At 46.1% G+C, this 17399-nt stretch overlaps 1 protein-coding gene across 6 annotated transcripts in view; it reads right to left on the reverse strand.

Moving 5' to 3' along the window:
• Window positions 1-17399, reverse strand: part of rmnd1 (required for meiotic nuclear division 1 homolog) — an 88473-nt gene that overhangs the window by 19220 nt on the left and 51854 nt on the right. For all 6 annotated transcript variants that reach the window (XM_038805469.1, XM_038805506.1, XM_038805496.1 and 3 more), the window contains 4 exons: window positions 16104-16210; window positions 14859-14923; window positions 13210-13286; window positions 10973-11093 (listed from right to left, as the gene is read on the reverse strand). In XM_038805469.1, the coding sequence (XP_038661397.1) occupies window positions 10973-11093; window positions 13210-13286; window positions 14859-14923; window positions 16104-16210 (370 nt within the window). The remainder of the gene's footprint in view (window positions 1-10972; window positions 11094-13209; window positions 13287-14858; window positions 14924-16103; window positions 16211-17399) is intronic.

Below are 17399 nucleotides of genomic sequence, written 5' to 3' on the forward strand. Positions count from 1 at the left end.
GAGCATGACACGGGTCTGGGATCTCCTGCCATGTCTTAAACCCTTGGTAAACTTAAACAACTAGAATTTCAAAATAAAAATAAATAAATTAGACAATGAAAAGAAAAAGAGAAACTACTTACCAGTCACTTACCAGGGTTAAAAAGCACCTCCTCACACTCTGCACCGAATTACCTCACTGCACCAAATTACCAAGTTTAAATCTCCCACTCTGTATGAGTCTCACTCCGGATGTGTCTCCTGGAAAAGTGCTCGCTTACTGTGTGCGCTCTCTGTCTGTCTTTTATACAGACCTCAGCTAACCGATGACTCAAAAAAAAAACCTTAACTTCAAAGAGAATAATACAATGTGCCCCTAAACAGGCCTCAGGTGATTGACAGACAACTGCCTCTCAGCAATTAGGGTGGGGGCAGCTTCAACCAATCAGACACTAAGCTCCACACTGCACTTTTAACTGAAGGAGAAGCATTCCCCGAAATTTATGGTGCTCACCCAGAGTGGGGCAAAGGAAAAGGCTGCAGCAGCTGCCCAAGAAAAGCGGGGGAAGAAGGACAAAATGACGGCCGGCGGAACACCCGAGGACTGGTGGAAGTGGGCGCAGGAGCAGCAAGCTGCTCTTCTGCGCTGTTTTGCGGAGCTGAAGGCTGAGTTGCTGGACTCCCTGAATGCGACTACCAACAGGCTGCTTGAGACCCAGGTGGCCCAGGAGGTGGCCATTCGGGAGTTGCTGAGCGGGAGGAGGAGGCCGTGGTCCTCGTGGGGAAAGTGGAGTTGCACGAGGCACTTCACAAAAAGTGGCAAGACCGCTTGGAGGAGCTGGACATTCGCACGAGGCGAAAGAATTTGAGGATCCTGTGCCTGGCGGAGGGGCCGGATCTTCCGTCTTATGTGACCACGATGTTGAGCTCGTTGATGGGAGCGGGGTCCTTCCATTTGCCCCTGGAGCTTGAGGGAGCCCACAGAGTGCTGGCCAGGAGGCCCAAGACAACTGAGCCCCCGCAGGCGGTGCTGGTGCGGTTCCATCGGTTCAGCGACCGGCAGTGTGTGCTGCGCTGGGCCAAGAAAGAGAGGAGCAGCAAGTGGGAGAATTCGGTAGTGAGGATCTACCAGGACTGGAGTGCGGAGGTGGCTAAGCGGCGGGCCGGGTTCAACCGGACGAAGGCGGTGCTGCATGCCAGGCAGGTCAAATTTGGAATGCTGCAGCCTGCGCGCCTGTGGGTGACATACAAGGACCGGCACCATTACTTCGAGTCCCCGGAGGAGGCGTGGGCCTTTGTACAGGTGGAGAAGCTGGACTCAAACTAGGGTCTGGGGGCACACTATGGTCGTTGCTGTTTTTGCTGTTGCTGTTTTGTAATTTTGACATGCTGATTTTTTGCTCTGTTTCCGGGTGGGTCTGTTGGGTATGGTTTTGGGTTATGTGGGGAATGTTGGGGGTTTGTGTTTTTTATTTTCTCTTCTGTACGGGGCTGGGGGTTGGGGTGAAACTGGATTTTGGGGAGCTGCGTCAGAAGGGTGGGGTGTGGCAGTGTGAAAGCACGGGCTTTCCTCTGGTTTCCCGCGCTGCGGGGCAGGGGGGGGGTGGAGCTGGGGGCGTGACCTCTACTGGTTTTTCCCGCGCTGAAGTGGTGCCAAGGAGGTGTGGCAAGAGGGGGATGACCCCATGTCGGGAGGGGATGGGTTTTGGCGGGAGTTGCCGGGGTCAGCAGAAGTCAGCTGACTCACGGAGGTACCATGGAGGGTGCGTCGCGGCTAGGAGGGGTCCTAGCCTTGGGGGGGGGGGGGGGGGGTAGAGATAACGGTTTGCTGCTGGAATGGCCAGGAAGGAGCTGGTGTGGGCCGGAGGGGTAGAGGAGAGGCGTTATCGCCATGGCGAAAGGGTCGGGCGGGGAGCGGTGGCCTGGGGCGAGCAGTTGATGAGCTATGGCTAGCCGGCGGGGGAGGGGGGGCGGGTTGCCCTCTGATCCGGCTGATCACCTGGAACGTGAGGGGGCTGAATGGGCCGGTTAAGAGAACTAGGGTATTTTCTCATCTGAAGGGGCTGAAGGCAGACGTGGCTATGCTCCAGGAGACCCACTTGAAGGTGGCGGACCAGGTTCGTCTGAGGAAGGGATGGGTGGGGCAGGTTTTTCACTCAGGATTAGATACGAAGAACCGGGGGTGGCGATTCTGGTGGGGAAGAGGGTGGCGTTCGAGGCGTCTGAGGTGGTGTCGGACAAGGAGGGCAGATATATTATGGTGAAGGGTAGGCTGCAAGGAGAGAAGGTGGTGCTGGTTAATCTATATGCCCCGAATTGGGATGATGCTGGCTTCATGAGGCGCATGTTGGGCCGCATTCCGGACCTGGAGGCAGGGGGCCTGATCATGGGGGGAGACTTTAACACAGTGCTGGATCCCCACTGGACCGGTCCAGTTCAAGGACGGGTAGGAGACCGGCGGCGGCCAAAGTGCTGAGGGGGTTTATGGACCAGATGGGAGGGGTGGATCTCTGGAGGTTTGGGAGGCCGAGGGCGCGGGAGTATTCCTTTTTCTCTCATGTCCATAGGGTTTATTCCCGAATAGATTTTTTCGTCCTGAGCAGGGGATTGATCCCGAAGGTGCAGCATGCCGAGTATTCGGCCATAGCAATTTCAGACCATGCTCCGCACTGGGTTGATCTGGAGATGGGGGAGGCGCGGGACCAGCGCCCGCTATGGCACCTGGATGTGGGGATGCTGGCTGATGAGGAGGTGTGTAGGAGGGTCCGGGGAAGTATTGAGGGGTATCTTGATACCAACGACACGGGGGAGGTCCGGGTGGGGATGGTCTGGGAGGCTCTGAAAGCAGTGATCCGGGGGGAGCTGATTTCCATCCGGGCCCATAGGGAAAGGAGGGAGAGGAAGGAGGAGACACTGCTGGGGGAGCTCCTGGATGTGGATAGGAGGTACGCGGAGGCACCGGAGGAGGGGTTGCTGGGGGAACGGCGTAATTTGCAGGCCAAGTTCGACTTGTTGACCACCAGAAAGGCGGAGACACAGTGGAGGAGGGCGCAGGGCGCGGTATAGGAGTGTGGGGAGAAGGCGAGCAGGATGTTGGCGAATCAGCTCCGTAGGCGAGATGCGGTTAGGGAAATTGGTGGAGTGATGGATAAGGGTGGGAATGTGGTGCAGAAGGGGGCAGTGGTAAACGGGGTCTTTAGGGACTTCTACGAGGAACTGTACCGGTCGGAGCCACCGATTGGGGGGGGGGAATGGAGAGCTTCATGAACAGGCTATGTTTCCCAAAGGTTCAAGAGGAGCTGGTGGAGGGGCTGGGGGCGCCGATAGAGTTGCAGGAGCTAGTCAGGGGCATTGGTCAAATGCAGTCAAGTAAGGCGCCGGGGCCGGATGGGTTCCCGGTGGAATTTTATAAAAAGTATGCGGATCTGGTGAGCCCCCTGTTGGTGCGAGCCTTCAATGAGGCATGGGAGGGGGGGGCTTTGCCCCCGACGATGTCGCGGGCGCTGATCTCTCTGATTCTAAAGTGGGATAAGGACCCCTTGCAGTGTGGATCATACAGGCCTATCTCGCTCCTCAATGTTGACGCTAAGTTGCTGGCAAAGATCCTGGCCACCAGGATAGAGGACTGTGTGCCAGGGGCGATACACGAGGATCAGACAGGATTTGTCAAGGCAGCTCAACACTAATGTGCGGAGATTGCTAAATTTTATTATGATGCCGGCAGTGGAGGGGGAGGCGGAGATAGTGGTGGCACTGGATGCAGAGAAAGCGTTTGATAGAGTTGAGTGGGGGTACCTGTGGGAGGTGCTGGAGCGGTTCGGATTCGGGGAGGGGTTCATCAAATGGGTGAGGTTGCTCTACGCAGCTCCGATGGCGAGTGTAGTTACCAATGGAAGGAGATCGGAGTACTTCAGGCTCTACCGTGGGACCAGGCAGGGGTGCCCCCTGTCCCCCTTGCTCTTTGCATTGGCGATTGAACCTCTGGCTATGACGTTGAGGGAGTCAGGGAGGTGGAGGGGTCTGGTGCGGGGTGGGGAGGAACATGGGTATCGCTGTATGCGGACGACCTGCTGTTGTATGTGGCGGACCCAGAAGGGGGAATGCTGGGGGTGATGGAGCTGTTGGCGGAGTTTGGGAGCTTCTCGGGCTACAAGTTAAATTTAGGCAAGAGTGAGGCATTTGTAGTACACCCGGGTGATCAGGAGGGGGGAATTGGAAGGCTCCCGTTTAAGAGGGCAGTGAAGAGTTTCAGATACCTGGGGGTGCAGGTGGCCAGGAGTTGGGGGACTCTCCATGAGCTTAATTTTACCAGGCTGGTGGAGCAGATGGAGGAGGAATTTAAAAGGTGGGACATGGTGCCGCTTTCGCTGGCGGGTAGAGTGCAGTCCGTCAAAATGACGGTTCTCCCGAGGTTCTTGTTCCTCTTTCAGTGTTTGCCCATCTTTATCCCTAGGGCCTTTTTTAGAAGGGTGACTAGTAGCATCATGAGCTTTGTTTGGGCGCATGGGACCCCGAGGGTGAAGAGGGTCTTCTTGGAGCGGGGTAGAGATGGTGGGGGGCTGGCATTACCCAATCTCTCAGGGTATTACTGGGCGGCCAATGTGTCGATGGTGCGCAAGTGGGTGATGGAGGGGGAGGGGGCAGCATGGAAACGGATGGAGAGGGCGTCCTGTGGAGATACAAGCCTGGGGGCCCTGGTAACGGCGCTGTGGCCGCTCCCTCCTACGAGGTGTAGCACGAGTCCGGTGGTGGCGGCTACCCTCCAGATTTGGGGGCAGTGGAGGCGACATAGGGGAGAACTGGGGGGCTCGATGGAGGCTCCGTCAAGGGGGAACCATCGGTTCGTCCCAGGGAACATTAATGGGGGGTTCCAGGGTTGGCACAGAGCGGGCACCAGACAGCTGAGGGACCTGTTCATTGATGGAAGGTTTGCGAGCCTGGGGGAGTTGGAGGAGAAATTTGGGCTCCCCCCGGGAAACATGTTCAGGCATCTGCAGGTAAAGACGTTTGCTAGGCGGCAGGTGGAGGGATTCCCTTCACTTCCCGCGAGGGGGGTGAGTGACAGGGTGCTTTCGGGGGTCTGGGTTGGGGAGGGGAAGGTATCTGATATCTACAAGGTAATGCAGGAGGTGGAGGACGCGTCAGTAGAGGAGCTGAAAGCTAAGTGGGAGGGGGAACTGGGAGAACAGATTGAGGATGGGACATGGGCTGATGCCCTGGAGAGGGTTAACTCTTCTTCCTCATGTGCACGGCTTAGCCTCATCCAATTCAAGGTGCTGCACCGGGCCCACATGTCAGGGTCTAGGATGAGTAAGTTCTTTGGGGGCGAAGACAGGTGTGTCAGGTGTTTGGGGAGTTCAGCGAACCATGCCCATATGTTCTGGACATGCCCGGCACTGGAGGAGTTCTGGAAGGGGGTGGCGAGGACAGTGTCGAGGGTAGTAGGACCCAGGGTCAAGCCAGGCTGGGGACTCGCGATTTTTGGGGTTGGGGTGGAGCCGGGAGTGCAGGAGGCGAAAGAGGCCGGTGTGCTGGCCTTTGCGTCCCTAGTAGCCTGGCTGAGGATCTTGCTGCAGTGGAAGGATGCGAGGCCCCCAAGCGTGGAGGCCTGGATCAATGACATGGCGGGTTTCATTAAGCTAGAGAAGGTCAAATTCGCCCTGAGCGGGTCGGTACAAGGGTTCTTTAGGCGGTGGCAACCTTTCCTCGACTTTCTGGCTCAACGATAGGGTACGGGGTCAGCAGCAGCAACAACCCGGGGGGGAGGGGGGGAAAGAGGGGGAACGATGACTATGTTTGTTTATTTAATTTTAATTTATTTTTAAGTTTTCTTGTTGTTTACTGGGTTTGGGGGGGTGGGGGTGCGATACATGCGTTGACACGATCTTGTGGGTGTTACAGTTATTATGGGGTTATATTGTTGCTTTTCATTGTTTGTTGTTATATTTTCTGTAAAAAATTCCAATAAAAATTATTTTTTAAAAAACCCTCCTCCTCCACTTTCAAAGTCTCCTCCCCATCAGCAGTATAAGTCTCCTCCCCATCAGCAGTATAAGCCCCCCCCCCGCCCAACCACCCCACTCCCCCTCCCACATCGATCTTCACCTTACCCCCCACTTTGCTTCCCTGAACTAGCCCATCCAGCTAGCCTAGCAGCCCCCGCCCATGCCGCCTAAAATTCTACGTCCCACTGATTCCTCTCCCCCTGCGCGCTGGTTTAGCACACTGGGCTAAATAGCTGGCTTGTAATGCAGAACAAGGCAGCAGCGCGGGTTCAATTCATGTACCAGCCTCCCTGAACAGGCGCCGGAATGTGGCGACTAGGGGCTTTCACGGTAACTTCATTGAAGCCTATTTGTGACAATAAGCGATTATTATTATTAGTGCAAAGTCAAAACAAAGGCAAAAAGTTGAAACAAACAAAGAATCCCTCCCAAGGTCTGAACACAGAGACCCATCCCTCATCCCTTAACAAAGCACTGTAAACCGGCCTAACCCCAAACAGGACCGAAAAAATGGAAAAAGAAAACAAAAGAAACCCAAACAACAAAAAAAAACCCAAAGTTTTTCACAGCATAGTTCAGTTCTCCTCAAAGGTCCTCCTTCCCCTGCCAGTCCATTCCCCTTCATGAAGTCCGCTTATGGGAGGAAACCGGAAAATGTGCACATTGTCCCAGTGTCTGTGTGGGTTTCCTCCATGTGCTCCGGTTTCTACCCACAAGTCCCAAATGACGTGCTGTTAGGCGAGTTGGGCATTGTGAATTCTCCCTCAGAGTATCCGAACAGGTGCCAGAGTGTGGCGATTAGGGAATTTTCACAGTAACTTCATTGCAGTGTTAACGTAAGCCTACTTGTGACACTAATAAAGACTATTATAAAAATCTCCGCACAGACAGTGACCCAAGCCGGGAATCGAACCCGGGTCCCTGGCGCTGTGAAGCAACAATGCTAACCACTGTGGTACCATCTTTGGATCTTCACTGTTCCTCACCTTTTTTCATTTAGAAAAGTAATCTGTTTTATCCTTTCTATGATTACTCATTTTTCTCCTCGCAGCAGTGGTATGATCGCTTTCCCACGTTATCAGCATCATCATTTTATAAATAGAACCCTAAGCAGCTGAATGATTCCATCAACTATTTGGCACAAAATGAGGTAATCTATATTTAGTTCTAAAAATTATTTTTAGGTTTAAAAAATCCATGATTTGCAAAATTAATAAAGAATGTCCATTGGTTAATTCTGTGGTCAAGCCATCCACCACTTCCTTCAGTTCAAATGACTTTAGTTAATATCATAAAATATAAACAGCAATATTCAACAATTCAGGTAACGTCTATGGGGAAAGAAACAGAGTTAACGTTTGAGGCCAATGGCCTTTCATTAGAAATGCAAGTTAGGAACTTAATAGTTTTGAAGCAAGTGCACAGCCAGGGAAAATATATGTGAAAGGCAGGAAAGAACAAGGAAAAATCTATGGCCGGTGTTTTCTCTAGAATACCCTGGTCCACTCTCCAATCACTCCCAACACCCGCTTTTCTCTCACCTTCCCATACAAATCCAGGAGATGTAACATTTGCCCTTTTATTTCCTTTGTCCTGGTGTACAGAGCCCTAAACACTCCTTCCAGGTGAAATAGCAATTGACTTCTATTTCTCCCAACTTAGGATACTATACCTGGTGCTCACAGTTCTGTCCCCTCTACATTGAGATGACCAAATGCAGATCGGGTGATTGTTTTCCTGAACATCTCCATTCAGTCCACAAGTGTAATTCTGAACTTCTGGCCCCTTGCCACTTTAATTGCCCATCTCCCTATGTCCTCTATGCTGTTCCAATGAGGCTCACACAAGCTTGTCCTTCACCTACAATTCATAATCATCCAGCCTCAGCTTTGAGCTCAGCACACTTTGATTACAACCACTGCTCCATTTTCTAAGACAGCAGCTGTTTCTATTTACACCTCCTCTGGACCCATTGTTTGTTTCTTTGCTTGTCCCAGTACTCTGCACCACCATCCCTGTGGTGAATGTGATTCACACCGGATTATAACCTGTATATACGTGTCTATATTGTAAGTGCAGTTGCACTATCTGACCTCCAGGGGGAGTAGCCCTGGGAATGCTTGAGAGTTGTACGGGGCTCCTCCCTTGGCTCCGCCCAGGACTCCTCCACCGGGAGCTGCTGTATAAAGATCAGTGCCACAGGGTCAGCCAGCCAGTTCACCGAAAGTTCAACGGCTAACAGGCTGGCTCTGTTGCAAGTATATTAAAACCGCTATTCTAATCCTACAAGCACGTGTCCGTAGAATTGTTGGTTCCAACAATCCCACTTTGCATTCAATTACTCCTGCCCTCCACTAATTCACAGATCTTTCTCCCCTCCACTCACTCTTTTGTCTCCTTTCCCCCGACTCTATACTTGCTTAAAAGCTGTTAAATCTCCAACCTTTTCCAATTCTGATGAAAAATCACTAAAATATTAACTATTATTTCCAACATTTTGTTCTTATTTCTGATTCCCATCATCCAGAGTATTTTACTTTCATTTCAATTAACATCATGTTTTCAGCTCCTGCATCCCCACTTTGAATGCAAGTTTATTCTCCACTAACGTAGTAAATTATGTAATAATTACCACGCACCAATAACAGAGCAAATTAATATTGTAATTGCCATTCAATATGATTGGCATTGTTTATAAAACAATGGGCTTCCATGAAATACCTCTTACAATTAAAACTGCATACGATGTAAAATATTAAACATGGTGTGATTTGGGATTCAACTGATTGCAAATGTTATCACCCTTATAGTTTATAACATGATCCAAGCACTTCAACCAGGTTGTTCCATTGTAATTACTCCTAGGAATTCAGCACTGTGCCCTGCCATTAGAGCGTGGAATATAAATAGAAATGTCAGTTTTGTTGGATGAGCGGCACAATAATTCAGTTGTCGGTCCTTTCACCTCTGGCTCCAATGTTTAAATCCAGCACAAATATACGGAATGAAAGCCTCCTCTATCTGCTGCCTGAAAGGATCTGACCTGGAATCACCTTTTTAAGATGATGTGATTCTGGCGCACAGAACGGTGCTTAACTTGGCACTAATCGGCAACTCAGAGGTGACAAGGATAACTGGTGTAAGAAATAAAAATAATGCACAGCTGCAGTAAAAGTGTTCTTCTGAGGTCAGGGTTAAAGCAACCAGTTGACACATAGTAAGGGAAGTTTTGATCTGCTTCTAACCCATCCATATGATAGACAAGTCTGCGTTTAGTTCCTGGTTTGAAGGGGCAGGATTCCAAACATAGAATAGAAATTCTCCAAGAATGCAAATTCTCAGTCAAGACAAGTAGTGCCTGAAACATTACTGCTAGCTTTAGAAAATGAATAGCAATACAGTAGTTTCGCTTTCATTCCTGGTAAAAGCACATCATGGTGCGCTGATTAAAGTAATCACATTTTTTGAGGTCATAGATGGTGCAGAGTGAGCCATTCTCAATAAGTGCTTGTTTTACATTGTGAAGTAAAGACTTAACCATGCCAAGGCTGTGAAAGAGCAGAGGGAAGATAGATGGTAATGAGTCCAGCAAATTTTGTCCTATTTGGATCCTACCTTGCGCTCTAGTCACCCAGCTGGAATTGGTGAAAGGGTAACTCCATACGCATAGGAGCACTTAAAGGGATCGTGGGGTTTTGGTAATTTTTTCCTTTTTCTAAAATAAATTTAGAGTACCCAATTATTTTTTTCCAATTAAGGGGGAATTTTAGTGTGGCCAATCCACCTAGCCTGCACATCTTTATTGTGGGGATGAGACCCACGCAGACCCGGGGAGAATGTGCAATCTCTACACGGACACTGACCCAGGGCTGGGATCGAACCCGGATCCTCAGTGCCATAGGCAGCAGTGATAGCCACTGCACCACTCTAATTTTCTTTTAAAAAAACAATTTTTGGCATTAGAACATGTGCGAATAGCACATGAAATAAAAACAGGGAAATATTTTGTTTATAAAATTACTATAATGCAAATGATCAGTTGAAGAATTCAGCAACACAGAAGGAACATAAATGCAAAAATATGAAGAGAGATTCTTACAATACAAATTGTCACTGCTACTTAGGGGGAAACAAAACTGTAAGCTAGGTGCCCATGCTGATGGACAAGGCAAGGTAAAATTAATAATGAAGATTGCTTTTAAATTGATAATTGCAATCCTTTAATGAGACTGCGGTAAGAATTCTTCATTTTGTTTAGTAAAACCTTGAGCTGAAGCCAAACGTTAAGTAATGGGTTAAGAGACATTGCAATTAGTTGTCTCATTTATGTTAAGTGTTCAATGATTGTCTCATTTATGTTAAGTGTTCAATGATTGACACTGATATGTAAAGGGGCTTCAGGTGGACTCTGGCGCTTGTGATGATCTGTAGAGTTCTGTGCAGAGTGAGTTTGAACCATTAAAGGTGTGTTGGTGGAAAAGGAGCTGAACTCTTGCCTCTTCATACCACAGCATCTAGTACATTTTACACCAAAGGTATGGTAATACATTAGTCTGGGTTGATTTCTTCCACAATTATGCTCATTGAGATGCAGGCGTTAAATAATACACATATGATGACCTAGCCCTTCTCTAATCACAAAAGCCTCAATACAATTTAAATGGCAAACTCAACCTCCCTGGACCATGGCCAGATTTTCCTCAGGGTCCACCTAGCACAAACATCATACGCCGAGAACTATTATTAAATTTCTATAATGGAATGGAACCCAGTAATTTTTGGGTATTTGTACCTTTGAATGACTGGTACTGAGAATAGGATATGCATTTTTGTAAAAGTTGTAGCAATAACCATAACTTGTGGAGCAATTTCCACATCTCCTTTCATCAAAACCTACTTGTGCAGCGTCCCACTGACAGTACAGAGTTGGATCTATTCTTTCTACACAAGGTAGATTTTAGCTAGTTACAATTTCTCAGAACACATACCTTTACTCGTCGGTTAATGTTCAGAAATTGGCAGGTTTTATCATATAGCTGTTCTAGGTTCTCTCTGTCCCAATAAAAGTCAGGAGTCATCAGGAGATCTGAACTCAAATTTATACGGTGTCTGAAAGAGAACAAAGTTTGGGTAACACCAGGCAATTAGAGTGTGAACTGCTGATTTCTTATATTATTTATGAAACAATTCAGAACAGTTACATTTGCAAAGAGAATATGTAGAAAACATGTAAAGAAAAATATGAGATAAGAATGTTTCTCCAGTATGAAAAAGTTAATTATTCAAAAGTTTACCCAAGATTATACTTTTTTTTACCTAAAAGTACAAAATCAATTCTACCACTTGTATTTATGTTTCGGCATATGGATTTCAGGTAGTTGCCATACAGATAACTCTATTTTGGATTCCCATCATCCTTAAAACTTTAATCTTGCCAAGCTTCTGAAAATATTCCTCATGATAATAGAATGTCTCAGTGTTATCTCTCGAGCTGTTTCGTAGATAATTTGTTTTAAAGTCCAAACTAGTGGATTTCTCTCATAAATTTACTTCCCTGTAATTATACTCTGGAAACATGGATTCCTAATAGTAAATACAAAGATACAACAGAGGTAAGCTCACCACCCAAGAAGCATTGCCAAAGAAGTAGGTTTTAAGGAGCATCTTTAGGGAGGAAAGAGAAAGCTGTGGTAGCTTAAAGCCACAGAGGGCGATAAAATTTGGGGATGCCAGATGAATGTGACCACTATATGTTTCTGTGGATAAGTCTGGTTCTAATAGAATCCTTAGTGCAGAGGGAGACCATTCGGTCCATCGAGTCTACACCGACCCTTCGAAAGACCACCCTACATAGGTCCAACTGACAACTATTCTGACAACCATACCCTAAGGGGCAATTTAGCATGTCCAATCCACCTAACCTGCACATCTTTGGAGGAAACGGGAGCATCCAGAGGAAACCCACGCAGACGCAGGGAGAATGTACAATCTCCACACAATCACCGAGATCGGAATCAAACCATTGGCGCTGTGAGGCAGCAGTGCTAACCACTGTTCCACCTTGCTGTCCTACAATTAGCTACAGAACATTTCCTCCTCCTCTTCAAGTACCATTCTCTAAGATAGGGGTTTTCAAACTGTGGGTCGCAACCAGCGGGTGGATCATGGGCAGGTGCCAGGAGAGTCATGGAAAGATCAGTCATGGTGTTCCCGATCACAGGAGAAACGGGCAATGTCTGCGACTGGCCTTTAAGTTGAGAATGCTGGCCGCAGATCGACTTTTAAATACGAATGATGCAGGCTTTGCGCCAGAAGTGACGGCAGAGAGATCACCCCCTGGCATGTTCACTGATGTCACGCTGCCTGTGCAACCATGCTTTTGGTGCAAAATTAGAGAGGAGAGATTCCTCCATTTTCTAGCTGCGAGCAAGCAAGGCAACAGGACTGTGAAGAAATTAAGATTGGTTGTTTTGCTTTAAGGGAAGAGAGGCCGGGAGACACAAACAGGCCAGGATCTCACAACAGAATCTGCTGGAAAAAATGCTCAGGAGAGTCGACGGCAGGACACAGCAGTGCTAGTGAGAGCTGTGTACAGAGCTCCAGGGATTCAAGTGAACAGCATACTAAGAAAATGCTGAAATCAAGAACAATGCAGTATAAGGATGATTTCTTGGGGTATGGCTTTGTTAATTGGGGCCAATGCAAATTAGGATCCAGGCCCATGTGTGTTACATGCAGGGAAGTACTGGCAAATGAGAATTTAAAATCCTCAAAACTTCCAAGGCATGGCAAGTTCAAGGACAAACCTCTTGATTTTTTTTCAAAGGATGCAGCGGGGTTTGAAAAACATTGCTCTAAGATGTTGGCAACCATTGACTATTGGATTGGTCCATAATTGTGTGGAGAAGTGCTGCAGTTGTTTGCTGCTGGCTTCTGTGGCATAGCTGCCCAGGAAACTCGTCCGCTCTTCCTGCTGCCACCATGGTTATTGGAAGGATTCACAGGCTGATAATCAACCTGTTTGGCCCCGCACCTTCCGTGGCCATCAAGTCTTGAAGTGGGACTGCGCCACAAGACCTCTCTGTAGAACATTTAGTATATTTGTAATGCTCTCTTTTAGTTGTCACAAAATTAATTAGATATAAAGAATGATAGATGGAACTCTAATGCATTTATTGACAGCACTTTGGAAATAAACTAGAAATTTCTGCTTTACATTGTTTACCTCAAAGCAAACAATTCACCAATTTTCTGCATGACTTCAGATCGTGAAAGTTTCACTTGTTTTCCTGCTTTCAGCATCTGGAGAGTGGAGTAAAAGGCAAAATGCTGTGAAGCTATGTGAACATTATATGGCTTAAATCTGCCTATCAGACAGAATCAATCTTATACAAATATACATATATAAAATATATATAATATATATATATATATATATATTTTAGATTTTGGTAAAAAATCTTGAATCCATGTTGATTTGGCATGTTGGATGAAATTGGGTTGTATTTAACTGTAACAACTTATTGAATGGCACTCAGGAGTTATTTAGACCTAGAGTTTAGAGGTTGGTCATCCAACCATGCAAGAAGTTTGGAGCTGAGGCATGATGTACCTTAAGCCAGTCCCTTTCTTATAATAACTGCAATGATTTGATCTGCCTTTCAGACGGTACTGGAAATGAGCCAGAGGTGAACCAAACAGAATTGGGAGAGGCAGGAGAATGGGGACGGAAACATATTAGCCATGATTGAATGGCGTTGCTGACTCGATGGGTTAAATGGCTTAATTTTGCTCCTATATCTTATGGCCTTATGGTCTAATTCAACAAGGGAAATTCCTAATTTTCAGGAAAACAACCCTTCTCAGGTTAAGGTCTTGGGCCGACATGCTTCTCTAAATTTACGCAGAGGGAGGTGAATAGGATGTTAATTTTGTTGAACATTCATTTTTATGTAATTTCTGATTTCCTCTTTGATACATGTAATGTATGCATAAGTAATTTCTAAAGATGGCACGTGGTAGAATTTAGATGCTGAGTGGAATTTTGCTCCATCCTCATGTTGTATGATGCAAGGGTGCTTTGCTCATTCAGCATGTTAAAATACCCCCACCCTCCCGGCACACCTAAATAGGTGAAATCTTCTTCTCTGACCCATCCCCTCACCTTCCATGCTTCAGTCCTCATTACACTGCCTATACCTGATGACTCGCACTCTGAGCTTGTATGCTGCTCCAACTAATTTCCAGTCTTTGCTGAACTGACTCATGGTATCCCCTTCTGCTCTAACAGTGGTTTCTTAATCTCATTCAATTGTACAAACCAAATCTATATTTTTTCTATCCTTTCATGGGATGAGTGTTGCTGGTATTTGTTGCTCAACCCTAATTGCCAATGAGAAGGTGGTAGTGAGCTGCCTTCTTGAACAGCTGCAGGCCATCTGTTGCAGGTACGCCTTCAATACTTTAATTCTAACCTTATCAGCCATCACACCAAGGCCAAATGTAACACTCCCACCATCTCTTCACTTGAGACCAGCTCACTCAGCATTGACCAAGAATTAAAGCTGGGAACCTCCTGCTCCCTGTGTTACACAACAATGCACTCTCCCACTGAATTACTGAGGAGGCTGTGAATTACCATGATAAAGTAAAAAATTTTTTATACGGAGTCAATTTTCATAAATTTTCTCAAAACCTAACATTCAATCTTTCAAGCAACAGTAGTGACTAATATAATTACTTTAATGGAGAAGGGTGGGGAGTTAGATAATATCTCTATTAATTACTGTCTATATGTTTATTTAAAGTTGAGGTCCTAGGTTCGACATGCAGTCTATTTATCAATCTACAGTAGAAAAATGATACATTACTGACCTCAGGAATGGACTGAATGGATTCAACAAAGTTATCCAATGACACCTCCCAGATGGCAAGCTTTACTGCAACCAAGATAAGATGAAGCGGTTACAAACTTTCAAAACAAACCAAAGATTTCAGCAATTTACAAATAAAGCTACTGTCAGTCGGCGTCCTATGGATTGCTAATGCTATACTGGATTTTGTCATTCTGTATCAGCATCAAACCATATCATGTGCAATGTGTTCTTCTACTGTTAAAGCAGGCAGGTGTACTTTTAAGACTACAAAATGGCAGTATGTTAAACCAAATTCGGCAAATATGGAAATTTGTGAATTGGCCCCAGAAACGGACAACAAAATTGCCAGATTGTAAATAGAATTTGAGTGATTCAAAATATCTTTTGGGGAAGGAAACCAACCACACACCCCCATTCCCCATTTTCAGCCTACTAAAAGCGACATTGTTACCAACCCACAGTTAGCTGCATAAACACCCCTTTGCTATTGAGACAAAAGGGCGTATTTCCCAGTACCACCCATGGGCTTGTCCGTCATATTTACTGTCCCGCCTATGATGATTCACACGGCGGGCAATACCGTTAAGATTTAGGCCAAATGCAAAGGGTCCAGCTGCTCTGGGTTGAAACATCTCTCTATAGTATATTATATATATACTTAAAAATCAAAATACACATTAAAAATGAAAGTTATTTTCTAAGGCAGCAGAATCTTGAGAGATTATACAAAAAAGTACACCTGAAGATGATCACTGATACAGATGGCTCAATGGCATATTAACTTGAAAATGGATTGGATTATGTATATTCAGGAACATCACGGATTACATTGAAACTTGAAAAAAAAAATTTTTTTTAAAAAGAGTATCCAATTCATTTTTTCTAATGAAGGGGCAATTTAACGTGGCCAATCCACCAAGCTTGCACATTTTTGGGTTGTGGGGGCAAAACCCACGCAAAGACGGGGAGAATGTGCAAACTCCACACGGACAGTGACCCAGAGCCGGGATCGAACATGGGACCTCGGCGTCGTGAGGCCACAGTGCTAACCCACTGCGCCACCATGCTGCCCCTACTGCATTGAAACAGGATTACTTTATTCACAATAATCTCCAGGATATAATGACAAAAATGTCTAGGACCAGTTGAAACATTCTATGATTACTTTATTCATAATAATCTCCAGGGTGTAATGAGAAAAATGTATAGGATCAGAGATTATCCACATCTTTCTCTTGTTCACCTGACAGGGAAAGTGCATTTGAAAATGCAAACTTCTCCAAAATAGATTCATCTGGTTCCAGGTCAGAGTTCAATGAAATCTCTCCTCGATGTAGCTTTGAATGCCCTCTGTGGGAAAGAAATAAGTTATGTGGTGGAGATGACACCATACCCCTGCTCATTTTGCAAACTCTTGCCAATATCCCTATATTTGCCTAAATTGATCTTACATGCACCATTAAGGAACCACAAGTACAACAATGAAATGAACCATTCCTGCGTTATCTTCCAATTAAAATACATATTAGAAAGGGTGGCATCGTGGTTAACACTGCTGCCTGACACCGCTGAGGATCCGGGTTTGATCCCGGCCCCAGGTCACTGTCCGTGTGGGGTTTGCACATTCTCCACGTGTCTGCTTGGGTCTCACCCCACAACACAAAGATGTGCAGAGTAGGTGGATTGGCCATGCTAAATTGCCCCTTAATTGGAATAATTGGGTACTCTAAACTTAAAATAAATTTTTTAAATAATAAAATACACATCAGGTGAACAACAGTTTCTGGAACTGCTGAATGATCACATAAAAGCCCCTTTGATATGGAGGCTTCTCCGTGGCGCAAACAAACCAATTGTGTAACAACCCTCTGTAAAGGAGTTTCCCAATTCTGTTAGTATGCAGTCAGCAGAGACAAATGGCATTGGAAACTGTACCTTACATTAATAAAAAAAAAAAAAATCTGTTCTCAATTCCATTCGCAAATGCCCAAAACAAAACCTTACTTGCACACAATACAACATTAATTTCTGCTTGGGAATCAAAATATGTGTTTGAAACAATGCAATTACGAGAGTTGCAGCCAGTAATGCTGCAGTGACCACAGCTACTGGACATAGATTTGTCTAAAAAGGGTCAGTTCTATTTCTGCATTATCTGGAGTAAGGAAATTAATCCCAAAATTGTCTGCAAATGAACATGTAGTGAAGGCTTTAGTTGTTCTCTTATGGTTTTTTGATCAATATTGATTTTTAACACTATATAAAATTCAAAAGTGACATATCTCAAAGCACCAAAGTATGCTTTCTGCATTACAATGCAAGGTACCATTTTCTGGCAGAATCTCGGTGGAATATCTTCGATTGGAGAGATTGCACTCTCCTGTGTTTAGCTCAATTTCACAGATGCTTTTGCTTTGCCTGGTTTATGTATTTTTGCTCTGTAGCAGATGTGACAGTAATCCCAGAATCCGATTCGCCCAGAAGAACTTTTAGTTCTCCTAAAATTCTAGTTCTGATGATCATTTAGGTGGAAGTCATT

Source organism: Scyliorhinus canicula, chromosome 1 (genome assembly GCF_902713615.1).
Source record: "Scyliorhinus canicula chromosome 1, sScyCan1.1, whole genome shotgun sequence".
NCBI classification, from domain to species: Eukaryota; Metazoa; Chordata; class Chondrichthyes; order Carcharhiniformes; family Scyliorhinidae; genus Scyliorhinus; species Scyliorhinus canicula.